This window comes from Marmota monax, unplaced genomic scaffold, assembly GCF_021218885.2.
Source record: "Marmota monax isolate L192 unplaced genomic scaffold, Marmota_monax_Labrador192_F-V1.1 WCK01_AAM20220418_F8-fsc00205, whole genome shotgun sequence".
Classification (NCBI taxonomy): Eukaryota; Metazoa; Chordata; class Mammalia; order Rodentia; family Sciuridae; genus Marmota; species Marmota monax.
Window position 1 is genome coordinate 781,920 of NW_026692417.1, and position 21,974 is coordinate 803,893.

Consider the following 21,974-nt stretch of genomic DNA (forward strand, 5'->3'; position numbering starts at 1 on the left):
AGAAAAAGAGCTCGAAGATCAACTTCCTTTATGTAACCTGGCCTCAACTTTCCCACCAACCTCATATTCAACTAAAAATGAATTAAGATTTCTCTCTATTCAGAAAAAAAAAAAGTACAAGGGAGGATGAAATGATTGTGAACATGGAATCTGGAGTCACACTGACTGTGATTTCAAATGCTCACTACTCACTCACTGGTCACTTGGTGTCTCTATGCTCAGGTTCCTGGTCTGCAAAACAGTAAGGATCAAGCCATTGCGTGCATCACAGGCTTGTTGTAAACGCTGTATGAAAGCACTCAGCATGGTGGCTAAAGCCTAAGAAGTGACCATGATGATGACAATGAGCTTCAGCTCAAAACCTGTAGTATCTTTCCAAAGGGCAAGTCTACTCTTCACATACCTGCTCTAACAGCTTTAATGAATGCACATTGCCTATGAGGGAAAGTTCAAAATCCTGAGTGAGGGATACTAGGCATAGTACAGATTCTTCATATCGAACTTTTCCAACTTCATTTCACATCATTCCAAAGGCTCCCTTCACTCAGATCCAGAATTTGTGCTTCAAGCAATCAACACTTTTTACCAACCCATGAGCAAACCCCGATCCTATGGCCTTTTATTTCTCCAGCTATTTCACTTACAAAATCCCCTTCCTGCTCCTTTCTACCTGATGATCAAGACACTCCCACCCAAAATATGTTCCCTTTGGTTCCCTAAAATTTTCAGGTAGTCAGTGGCTCCTACCTCTAAACTTTCACATCATAACGGAGAAAACTGGATATACACGCAATCCTTGGTTGTTATTTGCTGGCTTAACTTCTCTGTCTCTTCTTGATGACACCTTGAGGGCAGATTCTTGTTTGCTTCTTTTTGCATAATTCCTGACTTCCAAGAGATGTTCAATCAATGAGCAGTTGATTGGACAAAGAGATAGTCAATTCCAGCATAGGATACCAAAACTGCAAAAATTATTCTGAAAGTCAGAATCCTAAATGAAATCAGTTGCATGATAACCATTTTTTGAACCACAATCTTGTCCATTTACATGTCTTTTGGCCTCTAGTTCCTCTATGTTGTATTATTTCTCTGCCCTTAGAGTTTGAGCCTTTTTATCCAAAGATAAATCAATATGTACATACTTTTAAGCTTTTCCAAGTAAATAGTTATAAAGGTTTTACTGGTTTAATAGTTTCCCCAGTCTAAAGGGATTCAAATACATCATACTAAGCTATGACTTTATTTATTTTTTAAAAAAATTATTATTAAGGTTTTAGTAGATCAGATGCAATTTGGAAATGTCTCTTTTCTCCTGGACAGGAGAGTCTCTAAGATATTGCCAAATCTCTAGAGAACACTTGAACTATGAAGTTCTAGTGCTCTAGAGAACACTTGAACTATGAAGCTAATCTATGAAAATAAACAAGTGCCAAGGAGTCCGTGATCAAGTAAGTTTAGGGGAAGACACATGTTCCATCTATTTACTGAAAAGTCACAGAGAATGTTTGCATAGTAAAGGCTTTGAGAGACCCACCAATGAAAAACTCAGTATTTCCCAAGAAGTTAAAACAACCCTTTCATGTCCCTTGGAATAGAGTTCATGGAACTCACTCTGGCCAATACTGCACTATTTCACCTCTAAATATCCCAATACAAATAGTCTTCTGATCATAAATAATCTTAATTCATACGTGGTTGAATGGAGGTTTAAAGGGCACTGGGCACTATCACCCATGCAGGTGTTCACACCTATCCACGTGTCCCTGACAAGTTATCACTAAAGCATGTATAAAGGGGATAGAGAGGAGATGACTTGTTGCAGCTGGCAGGAGTGCCTCCTTTTGCAGAACCAAAATCTGTTTCTCTATAGATTCCATCCATTCGTCTTATTTGAGCTTCTTGGAGTTGCAAAGAAAAAAGCAAAAAAAAAAAAAAATCATCATCACTTTTTTCAGTCAGAAGCTTAAACTATTACATAGAATCTTTGGTTGGGAATAGAATAGCAATCAAAAAACCTACTTCCCTCTCCATCTGAAAAGGAGACCTCCCCCCACCACCCAAAAAAGAAAAGAAAGAAGAAAAAAAAAACTCACAGTGAAGATTTGCAGATACCTAGCATACCACGCCATTATTAGCAATGTGCAATGATTAGGAGATAATGACCCAGAGCCTTTGAAGACTGAAATGAAGTTCCCATGCAGTGACACCTGTCCAATGTGAAGAGTCCTAATTTGACAACAAAACAACCTAAATCCCTTTTATGGGGTTAGGAGTTTGTCTTAGGTAATAAACACTTAAGTAATTAGGTGGATTTTTATGGAGAGAGCTATAAACTGAAGCATGGGGAAAAAATTTGGATAATAGGCTAACGCCCATGAAGGTGGGTATATAAGAGCCAGGGCAGAGGAGAGGAGCATTGAGACACCTAGACACTTCTCAACAACCCAACAAAAACCCAACTCCCAACACCATGTCCTGCTGCATTGCCCGCTGCTGCAGTGTCCCCACCGGCCCTGCCACCACCATCTGCTCCTCAGACAAGTCCTGCCGCTGTGGAGTCTGCCTGCCCAGCACCTGCCCCCACGAGCTTCACCTCCTTCGGCCCGTCTGCTGCGACAACTGTCCTCCACCCTGCTGTCAGCCTGATACCTATGTGCCAACCTGCTGGCTGCTCAACTCTTCCCACCCAACTCCTGGCCTGAGCGGGATCAACCTGATGACCCACGTTCAGCGTGGCTGTGAAAACCCCTGTGAGCCCTGCTAAGAAGCCAAGTCTTCCACAGGTGCAGTGACATGGCTGCTCAGCGGCATCCACAGCAGCTGGCCTTCAGCACTTGCTCCTGCCTACATCAGAGCTAAATCAATCCCAGCTGCCAGGGCCGAGTCTTAAGGATTTGCCCGACTTCTTACCACCTGGCTTCTCTGGTTTAGTGGGAGACCTCTTTCTTTTAGGCGATTTCACTGCTCTTTGAGAAACAACCATTTTTGACTCTTCACTAATAAACTTCATTCTGGCTTAGCAAATATAGCCTTGTGAGTGTCTATTTCTTTGTTTCCTCTCAGGGAAAGTGGAATGCCTATCTCTGCTTGAACCCAGGATTCACCCCAGAGGAATGTGAGCTGTAATGGTGGAATTCATTGAAAAATGAGATACTGGTTCTTTTTGAATGGGCTGAAAAGTGAAAAATTCAGAAGGTCCTTCTAGAGGCTCTTTTCATTTAATAGATATTTTTGAAGACTTCCACTGTGCCCAGCACTATGCTAGAATCTAGAGATAAATATTATATTTTTAAAATATTTGATAAGTCTAGTTTCCATTGATTCTTCCATTGATTTTTCTTCCTTAATTGACTAAACACGTTGATCATTGTGCTGGCATGCAGAAATAATTTTCACTCCCTTGGTCAAGAGTCCTCATAAAATTCCAAGATAAAAACACAAAACAATTTGAAGATATATATATATATATATATATATATATATATACATCCTTTTCTTAATATATGCTGTCTTCCAGAAAAATCAGTTCTGAATGAACATGATTAACTGATTTTTGGACAAGTGGATTAAAACCATGTATCACATTCCTGTGATAACTCTGCTGGCTAGACCTAGTGGGGCTCTGCTGCCCTTGGCTTCCCTTATGCCCTCAAATGACTTGCATTTGTCATAACTCTGCTTACAAGTTTACCAGTCCAAGTGACATTTACCAATCCTGTCATCGAAATATATTTAAAATATCAGACCACAGTGCAGTATTCTGTTTATACCAGTCTCCTAATTCTGAAAGCAAAAACATACCATTCCTCTTAGAATCAAATTTATATGATACAAAACTTTTAGTTGCCTAAAAAAAAAAAAATCCAAATGCAGTGAGGTCTTCTCAGGAAGGACTCAGAGTGTAATCTAGTTGTATGTTTTCTTGAATTTACCCTAGGACTTTGGGGCAGCTGTTTTCTCTGACTCTTGATGGCCTCATTATTACAGTAGTTTACTCTCTGTTCCTGGTTTCCCAGAGCCTCCGTTTTCTTATTATTCTTCTCTGTCCTTCTTATTTCTCAGGATTATTGGGCAGCTCAAATGAGCAGAGTAGAAACCGCCACATCCACAGCATTGAGACTAATGGTGAGAGCGCACGTCAGACTCTCACCATCACTGCACACAGTGGTTCCCAGCTTTGAATCCAAAAGCCATCTTTTTTCGTTTTTGAAATATGTATTTTCCCAAATGTATTTCTTCAATAAAAATATATTAACTCCTTCATTTTGTTCATAAATACATTTATAAGTATCACTGTGGAATTTAGGATCAATGTAAGGTAGCCACTCTTACCATGTCAAGTTTGTAAGGAATAACTCCTCCAAGTGTGCTATTACTACTACCTCTATGAACATTTTGCAGGCAAGAGCCCTTAGCTAGTTAAAAAATTTTAAAAAAGAAAAACCTGAACCCAAGAGATGTGTGTCTTAGTTCTAGTTCTGCCATGGGCTGCCTCTGTGACCCTGAGCAAGTCACTGAAGCTCTCTGGGTCTCAGGTCTTAAATCAGTCAAATGGACCGGCTGATCACATCATCTCAGAAATCATTTTCGGTGTTAACAAACTGGGTTCCAGATCACCCAGAAGACTCTATATAACAAGTACCCCATGGCTCTCAACAACCCCATTCCACCTTGCTACTTTTAGTGCTTTCAGTAGCAAAAACTGACATCTCCACTGGATGCCCTAGTAATGCCTTACATGCAGAATCTCATCTGTCCTTAACAAAATCACACAACTACCATTATTCTCCCCGACTTATAAGTGAAAAAAACTGAGGTTGAGAAAGACTATTCCTGGGCTAGGGTTGTGGCTCAGGGGGTGCAGTGTTTGCCTAGCATGTGTGAAGCAATGGATTTGATTTTCAGCACCACATATAAATAAAATATAGATCCATCGACAACTAAAAAAAAAAATATTTAAAGAAAGACTATTCCTTCCAAAAGTTACACACATTCTAAGTGACAGAGAAAGAATACTAAACTTAGAATTGCCTGAACCTGAAATCCCTTCTGTGTCCACTATCTGCCCTGCAGACATCAACATGTCAAAGAGAAATTTAATCACACGTGATTCTTTATTCAGGAGAATTCATGGCTCTCTTTATTCATATGCCACATGGCACATTCTCTGCTGTCCCTCCAAATTGTGTATTGGTTGTACACAGTAACTTGGCTTGCTCTGAGTAATTATAGTGTAAGACAAGATGAGCGTAGTCAAGGAGTGTAAGAAAAAACTCTTTGTGTTTCCAAAGTGAGAATAAATCATATTTAAATAATTTTAAAGCTAGACTTTAAGTACTGACTATCGATGTCAGACAGGAGCACTGGCTGGCTCATTGACCTTGAATTGAAATGCAGAACATTTGGCCACCCAAACACATTTTCAGTTTTCTCAATGAGCATCAATAAAACCTAGACCAAGGTAGAACAAACTACCCTTCAAGTTAATAATTGTTTATTCTTGACAATGGAATAGAAAACCTAGGCATTTCACTTTTCCTTCAAATTGTTCTTGGCATCCAGGACTTTCTTTTCATTCTAGAATAATCTAGACCCTGATCATTGCCAGTCTCCCAGTTGACCTTGAGTTAAATATTCTATGCCTTTCCCTCTGCTCAATCTGTACCTTTGCCAGACCAAGGTTCTGGCCTGATAAATATTGGTTAAATGGAATTGCTCAAAACGTGATAACAATACAAGATTTTTGTTTTTACTGAATCAAGGCTCAGCTCTTCGGGGTGGTTGTTAAGACCGTGAATAATGTGGGACAGTCATTATCACCCAATCTTACTTGCTACTGATCTAAAGAAACACGTAGCTTACACTCTAGTCATAATTATGCCTTCGATACAATAGTCAAGAGCATGTTCTCTGAAAGTCTGTCTTGCTTTAAATCATACCTCTATCATTTATTTGGCCAACTGTCAAATAAGATTAAAAACAAATCGTGCCTCATAAATCTGTAGGGCAGGTTAAATTAATTAAAACATATGCAATTAAAAATTCTGCATGTGAGGACAATGTGTGCTAATAATCAAACTCTCTAAGTCCACCTTTTTATACTCTGCTCTGTGATGTTGGGGTGAGGACTCCTTTGGCTGATTTTCTACAAGGTTCTACCTATAGAGGGCACTAGAAGGAGCCTACAAGTCCCAAGGAAGGAAGAAGAGTCTTGTTGCCCCAGCAGCCATCATTTATCTGACAGCAGCAATGGTTCTAGTCTCTAGCTTCTTTTGGAACTCTGAAAACCAGTGTCATTGCACCTCAGAGAAACACCAACATCCACAAAATAGCGATGTTTCCCTGCAAAGGTCCAAAGCCCAGCCCTCCGGGGCCTCCCTATGAGCTTCAGAGGCAAGAGCAACACCAGGCAGTACCCAGAACCAGAGCCCAGCTCTGCAGGCCCACTTCCAAGCTTCTTGGTTCAAATAGCCCTAACCTCTTCTCTTCGTTGTCCAACCCTCAAGCGGGTCACTGCTTTCTGGGTTACCCCAGTTTTCCTTTTTTGTTATTTCAGATCTCCAATACCTAGCTAACAAATTCCCTATATTAAAATTCTCTCTGTTGAAATGTATGAGTTTACCTTGCTTGCATGTTTTCCTGAGGTAAACTTGATCCAAAAATCATGTAATAAATGCTAGCTGTAAGTATTTGACTGCCTTCCTTAAATATTAATTCTATATATTCCAGTTTCCAGATTCCACCCCATAATCAAGGCACTATGCTAGCACTGGAGATACCAAGATGAATTAGATAATGTCCCTGTTTTACAGGGGATTGCAATCTAGCAAAGATAATCAATGTATGTACAAAGTGCTATGGGTGGAGATGGGGTTCACCAAAGTCACAAAGGTAGGAGTTGCCAATTGTGTCTGGGGCAGGGGCTGAGAGTAGGGGATGGGATAGCATCATAGAAGATGTTATTGCTTTTCTTGCCTATAATGCACTTACTTACCTCTTTTCTAAGTATTTATGATCAAAAATAACTTAATCCAAATCTTCCATTAAGGTTTCTTTGATGACCTCAATTCTCTTTCATACTATCTTCTACTATGGGAATTCTTATAGTAGCCACAGAAGAACCTGCCATATATTGAATCACTTGTTCAGGCCACACAAAATGATTTACATAAGTAAATCTCATTTAATATTTATTTAACCCTGGCAATAAAACTATAATCCGTAATTATTATTTTTCCCCAAAGTTGGTATTTGAGAACACTGAATCCCAGGGGCTGGGGTTGTGGCTCAGTGGTAGAGCACTCACCTCTCACGTGTGAGACCCTGGGTTCAATCCTCAGCACCACATAAAAATAAATAAACAAAATAAAGATATCGTGCCCATGTATAACTAAAAAAATATATATACTTTTTAAAAAAAACTGAATCCCATGGAGATTAAAGAACTTGATCTTGGTCTTACAACTCATAATCAGAATTCAAACCTAGCTCTAAAACTCACTCCATTCCCCTACCAAGTACTTAATTAAATGATGTTTGGATCATGTGTTGGTGTATCTTCAATATTCATTTATTCCCTCAAATTTGTGAAAACACACCAACATGAACCTGGTAGAAAAAAGCACCACAGGTTTTGACTTCCCACAGGTACCAAGGATACACAATCTGAGAAGGGTCATTCCTTATCTCAGAAATATCACTCTAGATTCTTCACACTCTACAATGATCACCTGTAAGAAGAAATTCTGTTTGGTAGAACAGAGGAAAGCCAGGGCAGATATGGATGTGTAAACGTGTCAACGAGTTCATGGAGAACCGTACTGACACCATTTTGAAATGGCAACAGGAAGCAAGTTTGAATGCAGCAATACAACCAAACAAATCTGAAGGAGAACTCGTCCCATGGCAGATACGTAACCTAGTGAGTTATTTGTGTAGGCTTATGCAAACAACAATAAGGAAACATTCAGATAGATAGAAGCCAAGTCCCTGAAATAGGTGGATATAAAAGACCCACCAGAGACAACTTCGTAGAAGAAAACTCTTCCTTCCTTGGCAACGAAATACCAACCTGATCCACTGTCACCATGTCTTGCTCGGATTCCTGTCTCCAAAGATGCTGCAATGTCCCCACTAGCCCAGCCACCACCATCTGCTCCTCTGACATTTGCTGTCCATCTGAGATCTGCCTGCCCAGCACCTGCCCACACAAGATCAGCCTCCTTCAGCCCACCTGCTGTGACACCTGCCCCCCGTCCTGCTGCATGCCTGATGCCTATGTACCATCAAGTTGGCTGCTCAACAAGTGCCACCCTACCCCAAATTTGAATGGGATCTCTGTCATCACCTACGTCCAATCTTGTGAGTGTGAACCTTCTTGCTGCTAGCCAAAAATGTTTCAAAGAGCTTGCCCAGCTGAGCATAATGGTGCACACCTGTATTTCCAGAGACTGGGGAGGCCGAGGCTAGAGTTTCATAAGTTGGAGTCCAACCTCAGCAATTTAGTGAGGTCCTAAGCAAGTCATTAAGACCCTGTCTCTAAATTAAAAAATAAAACAACTGGGAATGTAGCTCAGTGGTAAAGCATCGCTGGGTTCAATCCCCAGTATAAAAAGAAAGAAAAGATGAATGAATTTGCCTACATTGCCCTAAGGAACTTCAATAATCATAAGAGCTGTTTAAGCAAATGTCCTTTAACTAAGCTCTATGGAAGATGATCTGAACTTGTGCCTTTGATTTTGAAGAAGTATTGTATCACAATTTTGAACAATGATTTCAAGGAAATGGGGGGAAAATGCTATCCCGATTGTCCTTACTTTAAAACTAAATAAACACCACTACTTGCCAAAACATGCACTGTCTTAGTGTTTAATGCTATAATTACCCGACTCTTGACACATGCATCATGAAGCCATAAATATACCCAGCAGAATTACACTTTCTGATGACATCAACATAAATCTCAGAGCCAAAAAGGAAATTGTACAGGGATACGTTGATATCTGAGGAAAACCACGTGGGTGACAAGATATGTGTTTTAAATTCCAAGGTCATCGCCTACTTTAAATTTTTATTTTTCTCCTGCCTATCTAAATAAGCTCACATGTGTCCTTTAAAAGGCAGAGAAGTTCATCAACATGGACATCAACATACTCACATTCTAATGTGTAATTTAATCCAATTCAATAAATATTTATCAAATGCCTACTGGGATCCAAGGATGGGTTCAGGTACTTGAAAGAGACAAGCAAGATTAAGATACCATTCCCACTTTCAAGGATCTTGCAGCAGAGTAAGGCAAACGTAAGGGAGACTATGGTACAGAGCAGAATGAAATAGATCTAAGTGAAAAGATGGGCAGCACAGTGTGTGAGAACAGAGAAAAGAATGAGACCATCTGGAAGGATTTCATGAAAGAGATAACGTGAGCTGAAGCTTGAGGAATGAGTAGGATTTGAGAAACAGGATCAGAGAAGGACATTTTAAGCCAAAGAAACAATCTGAGGGAGGTCGCAGAGGTAGGTACAAAGTACCTAAGAGACTCGCCTTCATTTCTATATGATGTGACTTGGGATAAATGCAATATTTAAGCAAAACCTAAACCAACTTAATTAACATGGACAGGCTCTTCTTACAAATAATGGATGACACTCACTTCCCGATGACATTTAGTATTTTCCACAGATATTTTTTCGGTCATCTTCTCTTTTAAACTGATCATATATTGGTTTTGGTAAGAGCCTCTCGGAAACAACTCACCAAAGAATCTCTACTTTGTGTTTATTCGATAAACATTTTCTATCCAAAAAATTATGTCATTTAGATTTCACTAACTGAATGGGTTTGGGCTGATCACAAGGAGATGTGGGAGGATGTTGGATTCATAGAATATCACACACTGGAGATTATTCATTCCAACTACCTCACCTGCCAACCACCAGGAAGGCACATCAAGGCCAATTGAAGTGAAGAATGTTGTATAAGGAATTCCTTAAGGAATTTACAGTGTCGTTGAAGATCCAAGAAATAAACAGGCTGAACAGGAAGTCAGTCCTGTTTGACAAAATGATTTCTAGGAATACCATAGTTCTCAACTGCATGGGGTCAGATCCCCTTCTAAACCCACTGCTACTCTGTGAAATGTGTGGCTTCTTCTTTCATTCCCTGTATGTATCTCACTAATGTAAAAATCAATGAAAATCAACATAGTTTTCTTTTAATAGTACTTTTCACAGAGGATAGCAGCTGGCTGGATCTTTCCTTCCAATGATTTTATACTCTGACTTACTTCAAGACTGGTGTAACTTTGAAAACAGAGACACTATTTAAAAAAAAATAAATAAAAACAGTAACACAATCTTTGGAAACTCAGTATAGATGTTTTTAAAATAATGAAAGTGAATTTAACCCTATTTCATTCTTTCTTCATGCTTTCTCACTAGAACCTGAATTATATCATCAGTAAATAAAGCAACTATGTTTGAGATGCATATAGCCAGATGAAATATTCATCTATATGTAGCCATATTCTTACTGACTTTATTGAGTTTAAATTGGCCCAATCAATTATTTGAATTGCTTATTCTAAAATTAGTAATTAGAAAGCACATCATGTTACTCATACTATGTGAACCTAAGGCAGAAAAAAAAAACAAGAAGACTTTAACCCCTAAAACTGTAGCTGAATTCTTAGGTGCACTGATTACCCACAATCCATGCAAGGTTTAGCATACCAGAACCCTGTGAAGATAAAATGTGATGATCTTGTGACAAAAATGACAAGTCAATGAGTCAAAAACATGATTAATTTAATAAGGGCAGGAGCCCTTAATTGACAAGAAAATACCAAACAGATTACAGAATTTAAATGGAAAAGAGTGACCCAAACAAAATTAAGGATACACAGCCTTCCCATTGGACGCACACCTTCTGGGGAGGTATATAAAAGCCTCAAAGTGAGAGGAGACATTTGAACCTCAGAAACCTCACCTTCCTAAGAGACCCAAGGCACACCTGACCCCCAACGCCATGTCCTGCTGTATTGCCCGCTGCTGCAGCGTCCCCACCGGCCCTGCCACCACCATCTGCTCCTCAGACAAGTCCTGCCGCTGTGGAGTCTGCCTGCCCAGCACCTGCCCCCACACCATCTGGCAACTGGAGCCAACCTGCTGTGACAACTGCCCCCCACCCTGCCACATCCCTCAGCCCTGTGTGCCCACCTGCTTCCTTCTCAACTCCTCCTATCCCACCCCAGACCTGGAGACCATCAACCTCACCACCTACACTCAGCCCAGCTGTGACCCCTGCGTCCCAAGATGCTGCTGACCGGTGGCCACTTTGCTCAGTGTCTGATACTGAAGGAAGCCCCCAGATGCTGCCCAGCCAGTTTTCACTTGCCTTGGTAGTTTAGCAGATGTTAAGGTAGACCAGATGGCCCAGATATGGAAACCTTACTTTGACATTAATGGAAAGAAAGCCAAGAAAATTAATTATGGTTATTTTGCCAGATAACCATTTGGTTCATTTGAGCATGTGAATGTCTTCTGTTATCATAATGCTATTGAATTCTTTAAGACTTAAAACTATGTTTTCTTCGTCATGTTGCTTCCTGGATCTTATTTCCTGTATTGAGTATTTTCAAAGAGGCAAAGGAAACTACTGGTGGGTTTCCTAATAAACTTTATTTCCCTGGCCACATGTGTTCTTTATTTATGTTAGAGGCTTTGGTATATTTCTTCCACTAAAACAAAATAGTAAAAATAAAGATAAGATGGTTATTTTAATTTTTAAAAAGTTACAATTAAAGGAATGTTTGGAACTAGCTTGCTAATATGGCTTACTAACTTTTAATTGGCTGTCTTCTATGTTTGCCTTCTCTTACTCAGATAAAAATAATTTTGGGGTGAGCCAACATTTATTTACCTGATTTTTACTAGATGAATCACATGTATTAATTCATTGAATCTAAAAAAACTGCAATAATAGATGAGAAAAATGAAGCTTTAAGAGTTATTCACCCTTCTTATGAAGTTAGTTACTAAAAAAAAAAATAGAATTTAACCCCTGGTTTATCTGACTCTAAAGCAGAATTCCTTCCACCACATACATCTTAAAGACTCTAATACCAAAGAAAGTTATGACATCAATTTAAAATATGCAAGAGAAATAAAAAGTGTAAGATTCTTTAACAAAATCTCATCCAACTGTAATAGAAAAATCTATATTGGCTCATAGATTAAAATGGGCTGCTTGGAGGCTGAGGCAGGAGGATTGCAAGTTCAAAGCCAGCTTCAGCAACTTAGTGAAACCCTAAGCAACTTAGCAAGACCTTTTCTCAAAATAAAACACAAAAAAGGGGATAGGAATGTGGCTCAGTGCTTAAGCACTCCTGGGTTCAATCCTGGGTAACAAATAAATAAAAGGGCAGGCATTCTGGGTGATTTAGTGGGCATATCTATTTCAGTTTCATTCTCCATTAGAGAGAACTTAAAGGGATCAACTCTAGTAGCAGCGCACTAGAAACACATCTCCATTTGCTACCATATAAGCACAGAAGTTCTGTCAAAGTTATCGCTAGAATGTCAATGCTTGTGAAATGGACACCTAGAGCTAAAACATTGGTGTAATGCCTTAACTGATTTCACCAGCCTACTTTAATTTTTTTTCTCATGCACATTATCTTTCTCTGAAACTAGAAAGTACACACACACACACACATATATATGATGTATGTATGTACAGATATAAAATGTTTATATGCAATACATAAGTAACATATATGTAAAATAATAAATGTAGTGCATGTATAATCCATGATACACACACACACACACACACACACACACACACAACAAACATATAAAGACACAAGCCAAAATCTGAAAAAGCATTGAGGAAAAAAATCAAAAGAATGTTTGTGGGGAGAAACAAAGACAAGGCAAGGAAGAGGCAAAGCAAACACTTTTAAATAAACACATTTTTAAATGTCCTTGAAGTGACTGTCAATCTTTTCAGAGACGGATTACTCTGAGGGTCTCATAGGTTCTTTGTAGCTCAACTTTGAATGAACGGAACTTAGAAGCCATGGGGTAGAAGAGACACAACCTAGGAAACTGCCCACAAAATGCTAAAAATCTAGGTTCAGTTCATTTGCTCAATCTTTTGGCCGATATTTCTTGAGTGCTTTCTCTATGCCAGTCCTGCATTCATGCTAGGAGTATAAACACAAAAGAAGTGCTATCACCTAAAGTGCCTTCAACTTTCTCCCAAATCTGGTGCGGACTGATAAGTTCCCATAAGCACAACACACGTGGACTATATAGGTCATATGAGTGCAGTTACCATGCTCTGTGATTCCTGATGAGACAAGGACGCAGTGGACCATAACAGCACACAGGAAGAGTAACCCAAACCCAGATTTGGTGATGCAGTGTCGGGGATGAGCAGTAGTAGGCAGGGAAATCCTCCAAGATGTCTCCAGGAAAAGCATGAAAAGGTGAATAAGCAGTGTGTGTGTGTGGGGGGGGGGGGCGGCGGGAGCCTCTGATCCGGAAAGAAGAGCCACTCAATGAATCACAGAGGCACTGAGAGCTTGGTCTTAAAGTACAGGAGCTGGGAATGCATCCAAGGGTAGAAGACAGTGAGGCACAAAAGAGAGACAAAGACCCCCAGAGCCAGGGGGGTTCAGCTGAAACTTTGAAACGATGAAAGATGTGAAAGCAAGAGATTACCAATTATATTTTCGCTTCTGTTTCTTTCCATAATCAATCTTTGATTTGTCCTCACTGTCACAGATACCACTACTGACTATAGGAAAGCATAATTGAAACTGCACAAGGTATTAGAGAGAGAGAGAGAGAGAGAGAGAGAGAGAGTGTAGATTCTCAAAGTGCTAAAAATCTACCATTTACTCAAGGATCACTTGTTTCTCTTATATTAGCTTAAAGAAAAAGGAGAACTTTTAGTTTTAGAAATAAAATATGTTTTGTATCTCTGACACATTGTTCAAACTTCCATTGTTAACCACCTAAAAATTAGCTCAGTCCTGACAGATCCTATATTTAGCTTTTAACAAGTTAATCAGCAGGCCATGAAAAGCCAATTTCCTTGCCTTTCTGAACTCCCTATCTTCATTTATAAACAAAGAAGAGTAATTCCCAGGTCTCTTAGACCACTGCAGAGAAAATGCATCTCTCTTTTTTTCTTAGGTTCCATGCATTTTTTATTTGACAAATGCATAATGTCATGTATCCACCATTCCAGTATCCTACAGAATAGTGTCACTGCCTTAAAACACCCCCTGCACTTCATATCTTATTTATTTATTTATTTATTTTCATATATGAGAAAACACATCTTAATAAACACTGAAAGTCTTTTCAATAAAAGAGATGAATTGATCAGCCTACACTTATTAGCTTTATAACTGTTTCTATCCTACAATCTTCAGTCTTACTTATAATTAGAGAAGCTTGATGTTCCACATAAACAATCACAATGCTTTTAACCTTTTATGGTGAGCCTGAAGTCATGTTGCATTCTGAATAGGAGACTGATATCTTTATCCCATGAAATGCTAATTGTGTCTGCAGGTCACTTTTCCTTTGCAATGTTTCCTTAAAATATCAAAATTAATTCCTTTTTGTTGTTGTTGTTGTTTGCTCTTAGAGCCCAATATTTTTCATTTTATAATGTTTAATAGCAGCAATTTATAATAATACATTATATGTGGTAAACCTTTCCATCAGACTATAAATTCCATGGGGATAATGTTTATTTTGTTCATTCTTGCATTGCCAGCATTTATCACAGGACCTGGTACACGGTAATCACTCAATAAATGCTTATTGAATTAATTTTCAAATAGTGAGTGAAATATTTATCAGTCCTGAGTAATAGGTTATGCAACTTGGCAGATATCCATGCAAAAATAAATTGGGGAAGTCTTGGGCCACCAGGAGAAGTCACGAATCTTCTCTTTCAAGTAAAGCCATAGGGAAGTTTTTCAAATTTTTTTCGATTCATTAATTTATATGCTAACCACTTTCTTTTCTTGTAGGCATGAATATTAATTGATTCATTTAGTTGATGTGCATTTTTTAGGTTAATGTTTCTTATTTCCTATAAGACTGTTCTCTTTGTTTTGGGGTTTCTGTTTGGTTAGTTTGGTTGTTTTGTTTTTGTAGTACTGGGGATTAAACCCAGGGCTGCTCTTTAGCTCTTTTTTTTTTCTCTTCTTCTTTTGACTGTTCCTTTCATCTTTACTTTGCCTTGAATTTGATCTGCAACTGACTTCATTGATGGTGATAATTTATTTTTTGCATTATGCTTTATGGTTATCCATGGACCTTAACCCTTTTTATCTCATGTGAACCTCACAATAATCTTCTAAGTGGAGGAATATAGCTATTATTGCTATTATTTTGCAGAGGGGGGGAAAAAGGAGATGAGCCTTTAAAAAGTGAAATACTTGCCATAACAAGATGCGGGGAGAGGACCAGTAGCACTAGGACCAGCGAAGAGGTCTTGTGGCTCCTAAAGCAGTCCTCTTGGGTCTATGGCTCCAATTGCAAAACATACAGACATGCTCACCTTCAGACCCTCACAGGTTGACCTAAAGGAGGAGACAGGAAGAATGGAGAAGAACCATGGCTGGGAGGGCAAGTGAGTCCAAGCTGAGTGGAAATGGTTTGCGATGTCAGGGTAATACTATCCAGGAGCTCATGCTCACTCTTAAACACTGAATTATGACTAAAGTCTAAATAATGCACTGGCGCTAAAATCCAGGTCTTTCTTCTATAGCTACCTGTGATCTGGGGAGAAAAATGCATTATATTGGAGAAAAAAAGAGAATGAAAATCAAATGTCAACCTATTAATCTAGCTCAGGCCCATAAGTTTGCTTTCCCTTCATCTCAATTTTACTTGAGTGTTAGCATTGTGGTCTTAAGTTATTCTTTCACTTAGTGTACATAGACATAAGCCAAAAATTCAATTTCCCCTCAAGGCAATTCAGTCCTCCATAGAAAGTTAAATGACCTTATGAAGGGTGTTTGAACTTACCTAGTTATGAAAAAAAATACAAATACAATGATGGAATTTCATTTTTTACCCATACATTGACAAATACTTTAAAAATATTAAAGATATAGGGAAACAATATTCTCAAACACAGGTGATGGGAAAAGACAAATAGGAAAGAACAGATTTTCAGAGCCATGGTGGAGAGTAGAATGGCAATGACTATCAGGAGTTGGTCTTTAAAATAGTGTGAATTAACATTTGCCCCTAGAGTTCTGCCTAGTAATTGTATCTGTTTCTGAAATAATCAGAAATGTACACAAAGATTTATATACCTGGTCATTCTCTATTGCCACAATTATCAGAGAGAAGACTTGAAAATAACCTAAGGGTTTAATAAAATGAAATTCTTAAGAAATTTACAATGATATGATGAATATCAGGAAGTATTAAAAGTAACATCAAATATACATGTAAATAGAAAATATTAAAAATATACATGTTTACATGTATATTTTCCATACAATATGCTTCCAGTAATGTAATAAAAGGATAAATACACATAAACAAAAATGATCTGCTTCATATATGTGTATGAAACATTAACAGGTAATTTCTCCTGATGATAAGATTGTGGATGAGCTGTTATCTTTATTGTTTATTTATGTTTTCCAAATTTTGATATGATATAATATTTTATGGTTAAAAAAACTAAAATGATGAATATTTTTTTTAAGTTTTCTCATATTTCTCAGTAACCTATCTCTCCATGTTAAGACAATTTTGATCTCCAAAGCCTCAAAGGTAAAAGAAGGTGACTAAAATTAAGTTTATCTCTTTAAAACAATAATTCTTCATTAAATCAGTTGATACTGATAAAGGTACAGAAAATAAAAACTTAATAGCAGCACAGAAAAAAACACACATGCTGCAGATTATGATCATGCCATGTCCCCAGCAGGCGGGTGTTGGAATTATAGTACTGAAGCATCTGGTGAGACCTCATAAAGCTGTGTTCGAGTGACAAATAGCAAGAGTAATCAGTTCATATTTAGCAATGAACTCAAATAAAAGTTAATTAAGACAATAGGGACTCTTTACAGGCATTTAAATGTCAAACCAATTACTAGATAATGGGAACACTAACATAAGCAAGAATCAGGAAAGAAGCCTTCCTATTGGACCCACACCCTCTGGGAAGGGTATATAAGAGCCTCAAAGTGAGAGGAGACATTTGAACCTCAGAAACCTCACCTTCCTAAGAGACCCAAGGCACACCTGACCCCCAACACCATGTCCTGCTGTATTGCCCGCTGCTGCAGCGTCCCCACCGGCCCTGCCACCACCATCTGCTCCTCAGACAAGTCCTGCCGCTGTGGAGTCTGCCTGCCCAGCACCTGCCCCCACACCATCTGGCAACTGGAGCCAACCTGCTGTGACAACTGCCCCCCACCCTGCCACATCCCTCAGCCCTGTGTGCCCACCTGCTTCCTTCTCAACTCCTCCTATCCCACCCCAGACCTGGAGACCATCAACCTCACCACCTACACTCAGCCCAGCTGTGACCCCTGCGTCCCAAGATGCTGCTGACCGGTGTCTGCTTTACTCAGTGCCTGTCATTCAGAGAGTCAACCTAGAAGCTCTAGCATTCACCTGTCTCAGCACCTGCAACTAGCTCACTCTGCTTTAAAAACTGGAACGGGGCTGGCACGATCACTGATGACACTGCCACCCCATCACCACCACCAAAAAAAAAAAGTCAAGGGACTTTCAATAAACATGTAGCTACGATCCGGAGCCAAGGGCAGTGTGAATAGGTGGAAGCCTATAGCTTCCCAAAGTTGTGTGATTCCTCCATATTGAAGTGTACCTTTCTTTGGGTGTTTGGGAATTCTGTTTCCAGTCTTGGGTGGTGTCTTTCTGTAAATTGAAGGACTCCCTCATGATCATGGTAATAAATTTTTTGTCTCTCGCATAGCACAAATGTCTACAGTTACTTTTGTTTGTTTCTGTGAACTTATTAAATGTGTTCCCCAACTCCCAGTGTTGGCATTTGAAGAAAAACTGGGAACATCAGTAAAACTCAAAATGGTGGTAGTACGGACATACTTCATGCTTTTGTTGTCCTTTCTATTTTAAGAAAACTAAAGATGCATCTAAGATGGTCTGGTTGATGAGCATACTTTAGAGTATACTTTTCTTGACTTGTCCTCTCTCCCCCCAAAAAATGTTTTACGATAGGTTGGGAAAGACTAAACATGACCTGGTGACCAATTATGACAAACCAAATCAACTAATCCAGGTGACTTGATGTAATTATGAGAAAATATTCACAATATGGCCACGTTATTCATTCAACTCACATTTATCAAATATCTCTCATGTATCCTGTGCTTAATTGTCCCTGCCAAAAATGAGCTCACTATCGAGCAGGTTTGCAGGATACACCATGACCATTTATTCCTTCACACAGTTTACAATTATTTATTAACTGTCTATTGCTGTATTATAATGAAAAGTTTGGTGTTCTGTCTAGCAGTTGCATTAGTAAAGTGCTGTGGGACCACATAGTTGAGAACAATCAAGACTGCTGCCATGGAGAGAAAGGGGAAGGACACAGTCAAGGGCAAATTGATGTGAAGCTGTGTTCAAAAAATTTTGGAGAAGAGGGTATCAAAGAGAGACTAGATAATGGGGTTATGTCACCACCTAAGCCTGGAGCAGAGAAAGAAGAAAGAATTCAAAAGGGAACACTGAGCTCTCTGGTCCAGATAAGTCAAGTTTGATAAGTACATCTAATCTAGATGGAGTTTGGACAGCTGTTGTGAGGAGGAAGATGTCTGTTGGTAGGTGCAGAAGTCTGTGTAAAAGGTCTTGTGCAGAGGACTGAGTTGCATGTGTGCAGGATGAAATTCCATGTGCATAGCAGAGAGCTGCTGCTATGGATTAGAAACTGAATGGAGATACCAGAGGTCATTTTCTATTAATAAACATTGAATTTCCAGCCTAACTAGAATGGGAAAAGCTCTCCAAGTACCTCAAGCATCAACTGATGTTCCAGAAGGAACACACCAAAAGAATAGGATGACTATCTTGAATAAGGAACACACCAAATCACACCCACCTAAGTCTAATTAACACCAAGCCTGAGAGGATCTCGGTGTCTGTTTGTTTGTTGTGTACCAGAGATTGAACCCAGGGACACTTAATCATGAGCCATATCCCCAGCCCTATTTATATTTTATTTTGAGACAGGGTCTTGCTAAGCTGCTAAGGCTGGCCTCCAACTTGGGATCCCCCTGCCTTAGCATCCAGAGCCACTGGGATTAGAGATGTAGCTCTTGTGCTTGGTCTCAGTGTAGTTTTGATTTGCATTTCCCTGATTGCTAGAGATATTGAACTTTCTTTTCCATATAATTGTTGGCCATTGTACTTCTCCTTTTGAGAAGTGTCTGTAGAGGTCATTTGCCCATTAATTGGTTGGGTTATTTTTGTTGTTGCTGTTGTTTGTTTGTTTTTGTTTTTGGTGTTGTGATTTTAGAATTCTTTATGTATTCTGGAGATTAATTCTTTCTTGGAAAAGTCACTGGCTAACATTTTCTCCCATTCTGTAGGTTTTCTCTTCATCCTAACGTTTCCTTTGTTGTGCAGAAGCTTTTTAATTTGATCCTGTCCCATTGATTCTGTCCTGAGCTATAGGAGCGTAATGCCAGATTTGAGGGACCCCAATAGACCTCCAGGAGCCGAATCGATGCAATCACACAAGAGTCTTTATTGCAAGCTCGAGCCTGGACTCACAACTGTTTCCGACACAGCAGTCCCAGGGAATGAGTCCCGGTCCTTTGTTCAGTGAGATTTTATAGGTTTTGGGGGGATACTCTATGCGTCACAACATCACACAGCAAATCATTCCATACCGTGGGAAAATCAAACAACAACTCTTAACATTGATTAGCACATTCACTGGCGGGAACAAGTTGGGTAGGGATGATTGATTAGTACAAGAGGGGGGATTCCTTTGAACTGATTGGTTTAGGCCACGAGGGGTGTTGGTGCTAAACTACATGGTTTACCAACATTTTATCAACCACCATAAACTACTGTGGGGGTCATCTGGCATCCCAGGTATTTTCCCTGTCTCGTGCTGATTGGTGGTTGCTAGGGGGTTGCTATGGGTCCTCACCTAGCCTGACTGAGTCAGGGACACCTGGCCCCACAGATCTCTCCTGTTATTTGTAGATAAACAACTCAGCAGGGTGGGTATGTACCTAGGAGTGCTCTGTGGGTTTTTCCAAGGACAAGGGTCACACCCCCTTCCTTAGGACAGGCTTTGCTCTGCGGTAGAAGCTGGTTTCTCAAAAATGGAGTCACATCAGTTTCTCAGGAGTCCTGTTGAGGAAGCCCTGGCCTGCCCCCACCCGTTGGAATGTTTTCCTCTGTTTCATTCTAGCAGTTGCAAAGTTCTTGATCTTATTCTTAGGTCTTTGATCCATTTTGAGTTGACTTTTTTTTTTTCAGGGTAAAAGATGAGGACCTAGTTTTATTCTTCTCTCTATGGCTATCAGTCTACCCTGCACCATTTGTTAAAAAGACTGACCAAAGTACATTTTTGGTACCTTTTGTGGACAGTGTTTTTTTGTCCTACACCAATTTTCCTTGTCCTCTACTGTCGGTTTCTGTGGCAAAAAAAAAATATATATATATATAAATATATATATATATAGATAGATAGATAGATAGATATAGATATAGATATAGATATATATCTCAAAACAGAAGCCTCCATTAAGCTAAGTGGATATATTTTTAGCCAACATTTATTAATCTATTATATCCCACATATATTATGTCCCAGGCTTAGGACAAAAAGGCAAATAAGATACACCTGTCTTAAAAGAAAACTTGTTTTAAAAAAATGCATCAGGATTTTAAAAAGTAACATGGCTACTGCTATAGTAGAGGCCTGTGCAGAGTGATCTGGGGACAGCCCCCGGCTCACCAGGCAGCACCTCAGCTGAGCCTTGACATGCATGTTCATCCAGGAAACTGACAGCAGGAGAAAAGTGCCTACAAGCCTGAAGAGTGGCTGGAGCTTAGGTTCGTGAGATGGTCAGGAAATGAGCCTGGAGAGGTCAATTGGCCCCACGTTAAGGAAAGTCCTATTTGCTGAGATAGAAAGTTTTGACCTCCTAGGCCGAGAGTAACCAAAACTAGATTTGTATTTTAGAATAACGATTCTGGTAGTTGGTGGTGTTCTGAGATGAGAGCCTATTACAAATGAAATAACCATTTCTTTTTATCATGACCTTTCATGGCTTCTACTTATCTTCCTCTATTCCCAGTGTTCTCCTCCTCCAAGGGAGTTACACTCTAGAAACGAATCCTGGCCAATTTCCACTTTGCAAGATGAGCCTGCCACTATTGATCATTACCGCAACACGACCAAATTAATCAAGACCAAAATAAATAGTCCTACTCTGTTTTTATACACATACAACAACCAGTAACCACATTTTCTAATTAGAAGTTAGCTCGACAAAGGGAAATATTTCTTATTTTTGCCTGAAGTTATTTTAAAATAATACTTCACATATGATGGACAGCCAATACATGGGCTCTCTTCAAAGGTATTTTTCTTTTGACTCATTAGGTTACTATACAATTATTATTTTCTTTCAGAGATTTGTGATTTTCAAATGTTTTTGAATCCTCAAACTCACATCCTTTACAGAACAACATGAATATACCATGAGGCCCTGTAAAAACTTTAGCATGTGTTGAAATGTAAAGAAAGTCACTACATTCAAACCCATCTCTGCTCAATTCTAAGAGACTAGTTTAAGCTACCTATGTATGTTCATTTGCTTTCATTGCTTCATTTCCAGTAGTGGCTACAGAGAAATAGTGCTCAGAGTTAGGGTGAAAATTAAATTTATTTTGGCTCATAAATAAATT

At 39.2% G+C, this 21,974-nt stretch overlaps 4 protein-coding genes across 4 annotated transcripts; all 4 read left to right on the forward strand.

Moving 5' to 3' along the window:
• Positions 1-2,420: 2,420 nt before the first annotated feature.
• LOC124091602 (keratin-associated protein 3-1) lies at positions 2,421-3,019 on the forward strand. The gene has a single exon (XM_046442683.2). The coding sequence runs from the start codon at positions 2,471-2,473 to the stop codon at positions 2,762-2,764; it is 294 nt and encodes a 97-aa protein (XP_046298639.1). The 5' UTR covers positions 2,421-2,470; the 3' UTR covers positions 2,765-3,019.
• A 5,068-nt stretch (positions 3,020-8,087) lies between these two features.
• LOC131424132 (keratin-associated protein 3-1-like) lies at positions 8,088-8,387 on the forward strand. The gene has a single exon (XM_058578778.1). It carries the CDS (start codon positions 8,088-8,090, stop codon positions 8,385-8,387), a length of 300 nt encoding a protein of 99 aa, XP_058434761.1.
• Positions 8,388-10,983: 2,596 nt separating this feature from the next.
• LOC124091604 (keratin-associated protein 3-2) lies at positions 10,984-11,900 on the forward strand. Its single transcript, XM_058578735.1, has one exon. It carries the CDS (start codon positions 11,029-11,031, stop codon positions 11,323-11,325), a length of 297 nt encoding a protein of 98 aa, XP_058434718.1. The 5' UTR covers positions 10,984-11,028; the 3' UTR covers positions 11,326-11,900.
• A 5,366-nt stretch (positions 11,901-17,266) lies between these two features.
• LOC124091605 (keratin-associated protein 3-2) lies at positions 17,267-18,015 on the forward strand. Its single transcript, XM_046442685.2, has one exon. It carries the CDS (start codon positions 17,313-17,315, stop codon positions 17,607-17,609), a length of 297 nt encoding a protein of 98 aa, XP_046298641.1. The 5' UTR covers positions 17,267-17,312; the 3' UTR covers positions 17,610-18,015.
• Positions 18,016-21,974: the final 3,959 nt, after the last annotated feature.